Below are 13,273 nucleotides of genomic sequence, written 5' to 3'. Positions count from 1 at the left end.
TCTGAAATCTAACCCTGCGCGGAGCTCCATAACCCTGGGTAGAAGGGACAACTTCATCCCCTTGAAGCTTAACACCTCCAAATGTCACAAGATTAATTAAAACTGCTGTTTGGAGGCTGTAGGTAGGCCCAAGGCCTTGCAGACCTTTCCCTGTAACTGTGCAGGGGTTAAATAGACTCTGTTGTGTATGTGATTTGTTGGGTTTTCACACGTCTAGGCAGGGGTGATACCTGCAATCTTACCCTGCGCGGAGCTCCATAACCCTGGGTAGAAGGTACAACTTCATCCCCTTGAAGCTTAACACCTCCAAATGTCACAAGATTCATTAAAACTGCTGCCTGGAGGCTAGAGGTAGGCCCAAGGCCTTGCAAACCTTTCCCTGTAACTGTAATTGGGTTAAATACACTTTGTGGTGTCAGTAATGTGTTGGTTGTTCACACATCCAGCTAGGGGTGTCATCTGAAATCTAACCCTGCGCGGAGCTCCATAACCCTGGGTAGAAGGGACAACTTCATCCCCTTGAAGCTTAACACCTCCAAATGTCACAAGATTCATCAAAACTGGTGCCTGGATGCTGGAAGTAGGCCCAAGGCCTTGCAGGCCTTTTCCTGGAACTGCAAAGGAGATAAATACACTTTGCTGAGTATGTGAAGTGCTTTGTTTTCAAACATCCAGCTATGGTTGAAATCTGGAATCTTACCCTGCGGGGAGCTCCATAACCCTGGGTAGAAGGTGTGACTTCTTCCCCTTAAAGCTTGACACCACCAAATGTCACAGGTATCAGTAAAACTTGTGCCTGGAGGGTGGAAGTAGGCCCAAGGCCTTGCAGGCCTTTCCTGATACTGCGAATGGGTGGAATACACTTTACTGGGCATGTGACGTGTTTTGCTTTAACACCTCCAGCCAGGGGTGAAACCTAAAATCTTACCCTGCGCGGAGCTCCATAACCCTGGGTAGAAGGTAGAACTTCATCCCCTTGAAGCTTAACACCTCCAAATGTCACAAGATTCATTAAAACTGCTGCCTGGAGGCAGGAAGTAGGCCCAAGGCCTTGCAGACCTTTCCCTGTAACTGTAAAGGGGTTAAATACACTTTGTGGTGTTTGAGATGTGTTGGTTATTCACACATCCAGCTAGGGGTGACATCTGAACTCTTACCCTGCGCGGAGCTCCATAACCCTGGGTAGAAGGTACAACTTCATCCCCTTGAAGCTTAACACCTCCAAATGTCACAAGTATCAGTAAAACTGGTGCCTGGATGCTGGAAGTAGGCCCAAGGCCTTGCAGGACTACCCCAATACTGTGAAGGGGTCAAATACACTTTATTGGGCATGTGAAGTGTTTTTCTTTAACACCTCCAGCCAGGGGTGAAACTTGAAAACTTACCCTGCACTGAGCTCCATAAGCCTGGGTAGAAGGTGTGACTTCCTCCCCTTGAAGCTTAACACCTCCAAATGTCACAAGATTCATTAAAACTGCTGCCTGAAGGCTGGAGGTAGGCCCAAGGCCTTGCAGACTTTTCCCTGTAACTGTAAGGGGGTTAAATACAGTTTGTGGTGTCTGAGATGTGTTGGTTATTCACACATCCATGCAGGGGTGATACCTGAAATCTTACCCTGTGCGGAGCTCCGTAACCCTGGGTAGAAGGTACAACTTCATCCCCTTGAAGGTTAACACCTCCAAATGTCACAAGAATCAGTAAAACTGTTGCCTGGAGACTGTAAGTAGTGACAAGGCCTTGCAGGCCTTTTCCTACAACTGCAATGGAGTTAAATACACTTTGCTGAGTGTGTGAAGTGTTTTGTTTCAACACCTCCAGCTAGGGGTGACATCTGAAATCTTACCCTGCCTGGAGCTCCATAACCCTGGGTAGAAGGTACAACTTCATCCCCTTGAAGCTTAACACCTCCAAATGTCACAAGTATCAGTAAAACTGGTGCCTGGATGCTGGAAGTAGGCCCAAGGCCTTGCAGGCCTTTTCCTGTAACTGCCAATGAGTTAACTGCACTTTGCTGAGTATATGAAGTGGTTTGTTTTCAAACCTCCATCTAGGGGTGAAATCTGAAATCTTACCCTGCGCGGAGCTCCAGAACCCTGGGTAGAAGGTACAACTTCATCCCCTTGAAGCTTAACACCTCCAAATGTCACAAGATTCACTAAAACTGCTACCTGGAGGCTGGAGGTAGGCCCAAAGCCTTGCAGACCTTTCCCTGTAACTGTACAGGGGTTAAATACACTCTGTTGTGTATGTGATTTGTTGGGTTTTCACACATCTAGGCAGGGGTGATACCTGCATTCTTACCCTGCGCGGAGCTCCATAACCCTGGGTAGAAGCGACAACTTCATCCCCTTGAAGCTTAACACTTCCAAATGTCACAAGTATCAGTAAAACTGGTGCCTGAATGCTGGAAGTAGGCCCAAGGCCTAGCAGGCCTTTTCCTGTTACAGCAAAGGAGTGACATACATTTTGCTGAGTATGTAAAGTGCTTTCTTTTCAAACGTGCAGCTAGGGGTGAAATCTGGAATCGTACCCCGTGCGGAGTTCCATAAACCTGGGTAGGAGGTACAACTTCATCCCCTTGAAGCTTAACACCTCCAAATGTCACAAGATTCATCAAAACTGGTGCCTGGAGGCTGGAAGTAGTCCCAATGCCTTGAAGGATTTGAGGGAAGTGTTTTACTTCTCCGCCTCCTCCCAAGGGGGAAACCTGCGATCTCCCCCTGTGCGTAGTTCCATAGCCCTGGGTAGAAGGAGCAACTGTATCCCTTTGAAGATTACCACCTCCAAATGTTACATGTATCAGAAATAAAATGGTGCCTGGAGGTTAGAAATAGGCCAAAGGCATTGCCGGCCTTTCCTGATAATGCAAAGGGGTGAAATACACTTCATTGGGCATGTGGGAGTCCGAATCAGAGCTCACCAGCCCTGGGTAGGAAAAGTGACTTTGTCCCCTTGAACCTAAAGAGTTAGTATAAAATTAATTTTAAAAAAATCTTTTTTTTTTTTTGCTTACCTCCAGCTAAGGGGGAAAACCGGAAATTTTACCCGGATCGGAGCTCCATAGCCTCGGGTAGAAACAGTGACTTTGTCCCCTTGAACCTAGAGAGTTGGTAAAAAAAAAAAAATGTTTATTATTTATAGTTATAAAAAAGCAATACAATAAAAATGTGCATATATAGTTTTTGTTTGGGGGGGGGCCGACCTCCAGCTAAGGGGGAAAACCGGAAATGTTACCCGGATCGGAGCTCCATAGCCTCGGGTAGAAACAGTGACTTTGTCCCCTTGAACCTAGAGAGTTAGTAAAAAAAAAAAAATAAAAAAAAAAAATGTTTATTATATATAGTTAAAAAAAAGCAATACAATAAAAATGTGTATATATAGTTTTTTTTTTTTTTTTGGGCCGACCTCCAGCTAAGGGGGAAAGCCGGAAATTTTACCCGAATCGGAGCTCCCCAGCCCTGGGTACAAGTAGTGCCATGGTCCCCTTGAACCAAACTGCCCACAAAGGAGGGGAAAAAAAAACGGAAACGGGTGCTTAAAGACCCACAGGGGCCCGTAAACGGTCATGATGGTTCGCTCAAAAAATTAGGATCCCACACCCACTTCCTATGGGCCGGCATGGGAACACTACTTTATGGAGTATTAAGCCCCCACGGAGTGGGGGCTTACAGCGCCCGGACGGGAGACAAAGTTGGAGTAAGCGCGGCCGTTCCGCCGCCCGGCCATCTGGTCGCTCGGCACACTGGGCCATCTGGTCACCGCACGATGGTGCGACCAGATGGCCAACTGAGCTGTGCGACCAGATGGCCCACTGAGCTTGGCGACCAGATGGCCGGGCGGCGGAACGGCCGCGCTACCTCCAACTTTGTCCCTCTTCCATGTTAAGCTGTAAGCCCCAAGGGGGCTTAATAGTCGGGAAACGGCAGGCCCATAGGGCCCAGGGCCGGGCTAAACCCACCGTAGGTCCGCGGGCAAGGGCTCCATGATGGCGAGCCCCTGGGCCGGGCTAACCCTGCCTTATCTCCCCAGGATAACGGGCCCCTGGGGCGGGCTAAACACGCCTTGGGTACCCAGTCCAGTGCTCCATGGTGGCGGGCTAAACACGCCTTATGGCCCCCAGACCAGGGCTCCATGATGGCGGGGCCCTGTGCCAGGCTAAACCTGCCTTATCTCCGCAGTCCAGGGCTCCATGATGGCGGGCCCCTGCGCAGGGCTAAACCTGCCTTATCTCCCCAGTTTCGGGCCCCAGGATAACGGGAACCTGGGGCGGTCTACACACGCCTTAGCTCCCCAGTCCAGGGCTCCATGACGGGGGGCCCCTTGAACCGGGCTGAACTGCCTTAGGTTACCAGTTTAGGGCTCCATGGTGGCGGGCCCCGGGGCCGGGCTAAGCACGCCTTATGGTCCCCAGACCAGGGCTCCATGATGGCGGGCCTCTGGGCCGGGCTAAACCTGCCTTATCTCTCCAGTTTCGGGCCCGAGGATAACGGGACCCTGGGGCGGGCTACACACGCCGTAGGTCCCCAGTCTAGAGCTTCATGACGGTGGTCCCATGAACCAGCCTTAGGTTACCAGTTTAGGGCTCAATGGTGACGGGGCCCTGGGCCGGGCTGAACCCGCCTTCCCGAGCAGAGTGGCTGCGGAGCAAATCCCCGGGTTCTGCCCTCCCGACCGAGTGTGGGCCTAGATGGCAGCCCTGCGCTGCAGGAATAATAGTTTAGACACAGCTCTCACACGACATGGTGGTCGGCTCTTAAAAGAGCCTTTGGGTTGTTTTGTCTTTTTTTTCCGTGGGCAAGTCGAGTGTTTAACCGCCGAATCCGTAGAGGGTGCGGCCCTGGCGCTTCAGGGCATAGACAACATCCATGGCGGTGACGGTCTTCCTCTTGGCGTGCTCGGTGTAGGTGACGGCGTCCCGGATCACGTTCTCCAGGAAAACCTTCAGCACTCCGCGGGTTTCCTCGTAGATGAGGCCGGAGATGCGCTTGACTCCGCCACGGCGCGCCAGGCGGCGAATGGCCGGCTTGGTGATGCCCTGGATGTTGTCCCGGAGCACCTTGCGGTGCCTCTTGGCGCCGCCTTTGCCGAGCCCCTTCCCTCCTTTGCCGCGTCCAGACATGTTCTCCTCTCGGTGCTATGAGCAGAAATGGTAGCTCAAGCCCCGCACCGGCTCATTATATGGAGGAGCTGCGGACCTGCGAGGGAGTCCAAGCGCCCGCCCCTGTGAGGCGGGAGAGCCCGAGCCCGGCCGCGGCCCGCCCTCTGCAGGGAGCGGGGGCTGGAGAGGCCGTTGCCGTTTGAAAAAGAGCGGGCTCCCAGCCCGCCTTTGTCATGGGTTGGCTCAGCTGCTGCCGCCGGCGCACAGACCACAGTCAAACACACGCACACGCCTCCCTTCCCGGCCCCCACTTGTGACCGGCCCGCCTAACCCTCTCGTTCCGTGCCCCCCTCCCAATATGAACAGAAGCCTCGGACATTTCTAAAGGAGCCCAACACACGTTAACGGCCTCACCGGCACCACCCCGCTGTGTGTGGCCGCCTGCAACCCCGTAACACTGTCCACGTCTCGCGCCCAAGGCACCTCCCTTCCCGGCCCCCACCTCTGACCGCGGCCCGCCTAACCCTCTCGTTCGGTGCCCCTACCAAATATGAACAGGAGCCTCGGACATGTTTAAATGGAGCCAACACCCGTTAACGGTCTCCCCCCCCCCCCCCCGCTGTGTGTGACCGCCTAAACCCCGTAACACTGTCCACGTCTCGCGCTTAAGGCACCTCCCTTCACGGCCCCCACTTGTGACCGCGGCTCACCTAACTCCCTCGTTCGGTGCCCCCCTCCCAAATCTGAGCAGAAGGCTCCGAAATGTTCTAATGGAGCCAACACGTTAACGGCCTCACCCCGCTGCGTTTGACCGCCTGCGACCTCGTAACACTGCCCACATCTCACGCCCGGCTGGGGCAAGCCTGCAAAATGCCACCCCCCCCCCCCCCCCCATAATTTAAAAATATATATTTATATATGGTTTGAAAAAGAGCGCGCTCCCTACCCGCATCATGGTCAGGGGCTCCCGATCTGACTCAGCAGCTGTCGCCGGTGCACTGATCACAGTCAGACACACACACTCCACCCTTCCAGGACCCCCACTTGTCACAGCGGCCCGCCTAACCCTCGCGTTCGGTGCCCGCTCGGCTGGGGCAAGTCTGCACAATGGGTCCCATAAAATTAAAATGCTATACGTACATATATATTAAAAAAAAAAACATTAATATGGTCGGCCTCATGCTAGGCTTAGGGACGTGGCAACATGTATGTGTACGGCCGAGAGCTTGGGCATGCCCTCCCCTACAAAGGTACAGGTGCGGGCGCTGCCGCATCTATGAAGCCGCCAGAGTGTAACACCATGGCACGGATACGCTCTTTGATGGAGTCTGTGGACGGCCCTGAAAAGAGCCTTTGTGTTTAGGGTGTGTTTCCACGGTGGTCTGCGGGCCTTTACTTGCTTGCTTTGCCCTGTGCCTTGTGGCTCTCGGTTTTCTTGGGCAGCAGCACGGCCTGGATGTTGGGCAGGACTCCTCCCTGGGCGATGGTGACTCGCCCCAGCAGCTTGTTCAGCTCCTCGTCGTTGCGGATGGCCAGCTGGAGATGTCTGGGGATGATGCGGGTCTTCTTGTTGTCCCGGGCCGCGTTGCCAGCCAGCTCCAGGATCTCAGCGGTCAGGTACTCCAGCACTGCAGCCAGATAGACGGGAGCACCGGCACCCACCCTCTCGGCGTAGCTTCCCTTCCGGAGCAGCCTGTGCACACGGCCCACGGGGAACTGGAGGCCGGCCCTGGAAGAGCGTGTCTTGGCCTTGGCGCGGGCCTTTCCTCCCTGCTTTCCGCGTCCAGACATGGCGATCGATCTAAGGTCTCAGTCACACGACAGCGAGAATGGTACTGCTCTTCCTGCTGGACTCCGGTAATATAAAGACTTCGGGAGCGTCTGATTGGTTGACAGCTAGTCGCTGATAGTACTTCTCATTGGAGGGAGGCGAGCTTCTGTTTTGCCAATCAGAGTCCCAGAACCGCATCACAGTAGGAAGTGGGGGCCCTGCCTATGACTGCCAATGAGAAGGGAGAGCCGGAAAGAAGCTGCTTTGCACGCCCAGGCTATAAATACAAGTGCCGGGCGCTTAGACTTTATTTCTCTCGGCTCCACAGCACGCGGTGAAAGATCCTCGACCATGCCTGAACCAGCCAAGTCCGCGCCGGCTCCCAAGAAGGGCTCCAAGAAAGCGCTTTCCAAGCCGCCCAAGAAGGACGGGAAGAAGCGCAAGAGGAGCAGGAAGGAAAGCTATGCCATCTACATTTACAAAGTGATGAAGCAGGTGCACCCGGACACCGGCATCTCTTCCAAGGCCATGGGCATCATGAACTCCTTCGTGAACGACATCTTTGAGCGCATCGCTTCAGAGTCTTCCAAACTGGCCCTCTACAACTCGCGGCGCACCATCACCTCACGGGAGATCCAGACCGCAGTCCGCCTTCTACTGCCCGGAGAGCTGGCCAAGCACGCCGTGTCGGAGGGCACCAAGGCCGTCACCAAGTACACCAGCGCCAAGTAAGGCTTCCAGGCGCACCCCAACGAACACAACGGCTCTTTTAAGGGCCAACCACTTTCTCCCCTAAGAGCTAATGTAACTCTAGTATGACAGAAGAATATGTGTTTTTTAGAAGGGTAATGTTGAGCGCAGAAAGCGCCGCTCTCCCGGGGTTTGCTGCACACCGAGGGACGATGGAGCAGGCAACCCGTTTTGCCTCTTTCAATAAACATGTCTATATGAATGAGCCCTCTTTGGGACCAAGTGCCACCTATACACTGTAATGTAACGATGATGTCAAATAAACCTGCTGGCAATTCACACAGCTACTCCCGGGCAATTTGCTTTCCATGGTATGGGCGAGCAGCTTTCATGTGTGCCGGTTTAATTAACGTTGTGTTTGTATTTCCAGACCCGGGGGAACGGCTACAATCCGCCCCGGGGCAAACGCTACCGAAATGAGACACATGAACCCCATGTACCGGGAGCACAGATGCCTCATAGCGCTGGCTGGTGACCAGCGGATCCCTGCCTCCATTAAATGAAGGGCACATTGACGAGGTGTTTGTGCACTGTGAAGACTGAAGGCTCTGGTCACCCCCAGAGCCTGTATAAGTTGCCCAGTACTCGTGGTACTCTCCGAACCCGATGTACCGGGAGCACAGATGACCAAAAGCGGTGGCTTGTGACCCGCGGATCCCTACCACAACCCTCTACCCAAACAACGCTTCAAATGAAGGGCACGTGGATGAGGTGTTTGTGCACTGTGGACACCGAGTGCTCTGGTTTCCCCAGAAGCGGTATAAGTTGCCCGGTGCTCGTGGTATTCACAGCCCCTCCTCCCTAACCTGTAGACCATGGCAGATAAGAGAAGCTCAAAGGTGACAGGGTGGTGGCCCTTAAAAGAGCCGTTGTGGTGGTGGTTCGGGTCGGTCGCCTTAGGCCCTCTCGCCTCGGATGCGACGGGCCAGCTGGATGTCCTTGGGCATGATGGTCACCCTCTTGGCGTGGATGGCGCACAGGTTGGTGTCCTCGAAGAGCCCGACCAGGTAGGCCTCGCTGGCCTCCTGCAGGGCCATGACGGCGGAGCTCTGGAAGCGCAGGTCGGTCTTGAAGTCCTGGGCGATCTCCCTCACCAAGCGCTGGAAGGGCAGCTTGCGGATGAGGAGCTCGGTGGACTTCTGGTAGCGGCGGATCTCGCGGAGAGCCACGGTGCCGGGCCGGTAGCGGTGAGGCTTCTTGACTCCGCCGGTGGCAGGCGCGCTCTTGCGGGCTGCCTTGGTGGCCAGCTGCTTGCGGGGCGCTTTGCCGCCGGTGGACTTGCGGGCTGTCTGCTTGGTGCGGGCCATGGCGGGCGCGGTCTCTCTCAGCGACGAGCGAGGAAGAATGGCGTCTACCGGGGAAAGAGCCCTATTTATTCCCTCTCAGACGGAGGGCTGCTCTGGTTGGCTGAAGAGACCGCCCCACGTTCGAAAATAGCCCGCGGTGTGCAACGATTGGTTACTGAACGGGAGGCTGCAGCCTAGCTGTCCAATGAGCGGTGGATAAAAGAGAAGCCTCCGGTTGGATGACGTGACTTGGAGCCGGAGCCCGCGCCTCGGCCAGCCTTTGTCTCCGTGTCCGTCCATCCACTTGTAGTCACGCCGACGACTCGACCCCGGTCCCCGGGAGAGGAGCCCGAGATGTCATAAGCACACTGCCCATGGTCACCCTGGAACACTCCCCCGTTACCTGCGCTCGAGTCTGCCCGGGTACAGTGAAAGCACCAACACACACACACACACGTTTATAATAAACCAAGGTCTTATGACTCCCAGACCCCCTTCTTACCCGCCCCTGCTCACCCTGGAACACCCCTCCCCCCCCCCCCCCCCCCGTTACCTACTGCTCGATTGAAAGTGCACAATCGTCTGCTTTATGCAGACACTATTTCGAGTCTGCCCGGGTACAGTGAAAGCACCGAGACACACACGTTATTGCACATGTATTATAAACGGAGGTCTTATAACTCCCAGACCCCCTTATTGTCTATGTATTGTGTATGTTATACCGATTTCAATCCACGCAGCACCGAAAGAGCCGTTTATATGGCCAAGATCACACGCGGCACTCGCGCGTGGAAAGGTGCGCTATGGATGCATTGTGCTGTTTATTTTTGAGAAGTGGGGCATTGGGTGGGTGCAAAGGTGGGGATGAACACGCTCTCTTCTAGACAGGGTGGTGGCCCTTAAAAGAGCCGTTGTGTTTGCAGTGTCTCGGTGCAAGCCCTTACTTCTTCTTGGGCGCTGCCTTTTTGGGCTTCGCTGCTTTGGGCTTGGCTGCCTTGGGTTTGACTACCTTGGCAGGGCTTTTCTTGGCTACTTTGGGCTTCGCCGCCTTGGCTTTCGCTGGGCTCTTGGCAGCCTTCTTGGCGGGGGCAGCCTTGGGCTTCTTGGGGCTCTTGGCTGCCGCTGGCTTCTTGACCTTCTTCGGGCTCTTCTTGACCCCCGCGGGAGCCTTTTTGGGCTTCTTGGCTGCAGGGGCAGCTTTCTTGGCCGCTGGCTTCTTGGTCTTGGAGGCTGACTTCTTGGCCGCCTTCTTGCCCTCCAGCTGCTTCTTATTCACCTTGAAGGATCCGGAGGCCCCGGTGCCTTTCAGCTGAGCTAGGGCCCCTTTGCTGACCAGGCTCTTGAGGGAGACCTTAACGCGGCTCTTGTTCTTGTCCGCATCGTAGCCGGCGGCGGTCAGCGCCTTCTTCAAGGCCACCAGGGAGACTCCCTTCCTCTCGGCCGAGGCGGTCACGCACTTCAGGATCAGATCGGACACGCTGGGACCGGAAGGCTTCTTGGCCTTGGAGGCCCCCGCTGCTTTCTTCTGCTTCTTCTTGGGGGCGACCTCAGCGGGAGGAGCCGCGGCGGCTGGAGCGGTTTCTGCCATTGCTATGCAAGTCTCGACGCTGACGCTGTCACAGAACAGAAATGTACCTCCCCGGCCCGAGCCCCGTGCATATATAGGGAGGAGCCAGCCCCTGATTGGTCCCGAGGAGAGAGGGCTGTGCGAGGCGCACTCGGCTCTCTGCTCCGAGCAGACTTTTGTGTTTCCTACCATCGGAGTTTCTAAGTTTTAAAACACAATCAGTTAAACACACGCTCCCATGCACACATGAAAAGAAGCCCAGCTTCAGCCCCTTCCCGTGCCCGCCCCCGTTTCAGCCGACCCCGTCCTCAGAGGCTTGCAATCCGCCGTGAATCTCTGCCCTCCCCCGGTGGCTGACGCCTCCGTGACCGGAATCCCGGGCTCCGGGACCCTTTTCCCCGGTCCACCCTCGCGCTCTGAGGCCGGGAGCGGCGGCCCGCGGGCGGGAGGGGCCTCCTGCAGGGAGCGGGCCAAGTGGAGTCACCATGGGGCTCCGGGGGCCGCGGGGAGCGCCTCCTGCACCGGGCCGAAGTAACACAGGGCTCCGCCGGCCGAGCGCGGGGAGCGGAGACAACGCCAGAGAGACCCGGCCCCCCGGGGGCCAGGGGGGCCCTCGCCGCGCGCCTGCACCCTCGGCTGTGGCACCCAAGGCTCCGGGGCAGCCGGGGGGACTTTCACAAGCAGCGGGGCACGGTCCGGCATCAAGACTCACGGGCATCACAAGGCGGCTGCGCGCTGGTAGCTTCACATGCAGGCCGAGGGCATTCACTGCCAAGCACCGAGCTGGACGAGACGGGGGCACAGTAAACATAATAAACACACAGTGACACCATAGAGGCAGGCGGCCGAGTCAGACCTACATGCTTAATGGCACCCAGAGTGAGAGCAGAGGGTGTGAATGCACCTGAAACGGTGACCCCAGTACCTGCACGGAGGCCCTCTGCTGAGCTGATTTTCACAGCTGGAGTTAGGTTTACATGTCAGGTGACATCTTTGGACGGGACCCGACCATAACAACGCGGTCAAAACACCGCTGTACATTTCGATCGCTGCATTTACAACGCAAGTCTTCTCCACGACTTGCACGGGAGGGCGCACTAGACTAAGGAATAGTGCGATTTGCAATTCCAACACCTTCCCTACCTTACTTAGGCTGGAGTTGGAATAGTAAATCATACTATTCCTGAGTGTAGAGCGCCCTCCCGCGCAAGTCGTGGAAAGCCCCTAAAACAGCAATGTAATGTACCGCAATCTGATTGTTACAACATACATCCCACACTACAGAGTGAGGCCTTTGACTATCACTGTTGTATTGAGCTCGATGGCTGGGGTGGGGACCACTCCTGAATCAAATGGGATGTCAAGAGTGCGACCTGTGCCCACAAATCAGATTCTGCGCATGGCAGCCTGATTGAGGTCTAATTACAGGGTTTCGCCTTATATGTAGGTAGAAGGAAACACAAAGAAAACACTTCACATAGTCCAAAACGTACATGAACACCATTCACAGTTTCAGATCTTACCCTTCAGGTACCCAGGCCCATTCCTAGCTTCCAGGAACCTGTTCTAGTAATATATCTGACACAATGAGGTTTCCAGAATCAAGGGGACAAAGTCAGTCCTTCTACCCCGAGATATGGAGCTCCGCACAGGGAAAGATTTCACGCCTTTCCCTGGGATGGAGGTGTAAGAATAAAATACTTCACATGGACCAAAACTGCACAAAAAAACAGTCACCATATCAGAATAGAGCCTTCAGGGCACTGGGGCATTTCTAGCCTCCAGGGACCTGCTTTAGTGATATTTGTGACATTATGGGGTTTTCCGATTCAAGGGCACTAAGTCACTCCTTCTACCCAGGGATTTGGAGCTCCACGCAGGGCAAGATTCAACATTTCCCTCACGGGTGGAGGTGAAGAAATGAAAACACTTCACCTAGCCTAAAAGGTACATGCACCCATTTGAAATATCATGCCTTGGCCTGCAGAGACATGGGCACATTTCTATTCACCAAACACACGTTTTAGTGATAATTGTGAAATTATGATGTGCTCAGCTGCAAGGGGACAATGGCACTCCTTCTACCCAGAACTACGGAGCTCGGCATAGGGTAAGATTGCAGCCTTTCCCCTTGGATTTGAGGGAAGCGTTTTACCTCTCCGCCTGCATCCAAGGGGAAAACCTGCAATCTCCCCCTGCGCGTAGTTCCATAGCCCTGGGTAGAAGGAGCAACTGTATCCCTTTGAAGATTAACATCTCCAAATGTTACATGTGTCACAAAAAATGGTGCCTGGAGGTTAGAAATAGGCCAAAGGCATTGCATGCCTTTCCTGATAATGCAAAGGGGTGAAATACACTTCATTGGGCATGTGAAGTGTTTTGTTTTCACACCTCCAGCCAGGGGTGAAACCTGAAATCTTACCCTGCGCTGAGCTCCATATCCCTGGGTAGTAGGTGCCAGTTCATCCCCTTGAAGTTGAAAACCTGCATATGTCACAAGCATCAGTAAAACTGGTGCCCGGAGCCAGGAAACAAGCACAAGGCCTTGCAGGCCTTGTCCTGATACTGTAAAGGGGTGCACTTCACTTTATTGACCATGTGAAGGGTTTTCTTTTCACACCTCTAGCCAGGGGAATAACCAGAAATCTTACCCTGCGCGGAGCTCCTTAACCCTGGGTAGAAGGTGTGACTTACTCCCCTTGAAGCTTAACACCACCAAATGTCACAGATATCAGTAAAATTGGTGCCTGAAGGCTGGAAGTAGGCCCAAGGCCTTGCAGGCCTTTTCCTGTTACTGCAAA

General features: G+C 54.7%; 5 protein-coding genes across 5 annotated transcripts; 1 reads left to right on the top strand and 4 right to left on the bottom strand.

Moving 5' to 3' along the window:
• Positions 1-4,699: 4,699 nt before the first annotated feature.
• LOC147663982 (histone H4) lies at positions 4,700-5,155 on the bottom strand. Its single transcript, XM_086950053.1, has one exon. It carries the CDS (start codon positions 5,117-5,119, stop codon positions 4,808-4,810), a length of 312 nt encoding a protein of 103 aa, XP_086806179.1. The 5' UTR covers positions 5,120-5,155; the 3' UTR covers positions 4,700-4,807.
• A 1,335-nt stretch (positions 5,156-6,490) lies between these two features.
• On the bottom strand, positions 6,491-6,889 carry LOC147663981 (histone H2A type 2-C-like). Its single transcript, XM_086950121.1, has one exon. It carries the CDS (start codon positions 6,887-6,889, stop codon positions 6,491-6,493), a length of 399 nt encoding a protein of 132 aa, XP_086806247.1.
• A 214-nt stretch (positions 6,890-7,103) lies between these two features.
• LOC147663980 (histone H2B type 1-K-like) lies at positions 7,104-7,630 on the top strand. The gene has a single exon (XM_086950040.1). It carries the CDS (start codon positions 7,104-7,106, stop codon positions 7,599-7,601), a length of 498 nt encoding a protein of 165 aa, XP_086806166.1. The 3' UTR covers positions 7,602-7,630.
• Positions 7,631-8,515: 885 nt separating this feature from the next.
• On the bottom strand, positions 8,516-8,926 carry LOC147663979 (histone H3). Its single transcript, XM_086950120.1, has one exon. It carries the CDS (start codon positions 8,924-8,926, stop codon positions 8,516-8,518), a length of 411 nt encoding a protein of 136 aa, XP_086806246.1.
• Positions 8,927-9,795: 869 nt separating this feature from the next.
• Positions 9,796-10,518, bottom strand: LOC147663978 (histone H1.01-like). The gene has a single exon (XM_086950050.1). It carries the CDS (start codon positions 10,491-10,493, stop codon positions 9,846-9,848), a length of 648 nt encoding a protein of 215 aa, XP_086806176.1. The 5' UTR covers positions 10,494-10,518; the 3' UTR covers positions 9,796-9,845.
• Positions 10,519-13,273: the final 2,755 nt, after the last annotated feature.

This window comes from Lissotriton vulgaris, unplaced genomic scaffold (genome assembly GCF_964263255.1).
Source record: "Lissotriton vulgaris unplaced genomic scaffold, aLisVul1.2 SCAFFOLD_728, whole genome shotgun sequence".
NCBI lineage: Eukaryota > Metazoa > Chordata > Amphibia > Caudata > Salamandridae > Lissotriton > Lissotriton vulgaris.
This window is presented reverse-complemented; position numbering and strand designations above follow the sequence as displayed.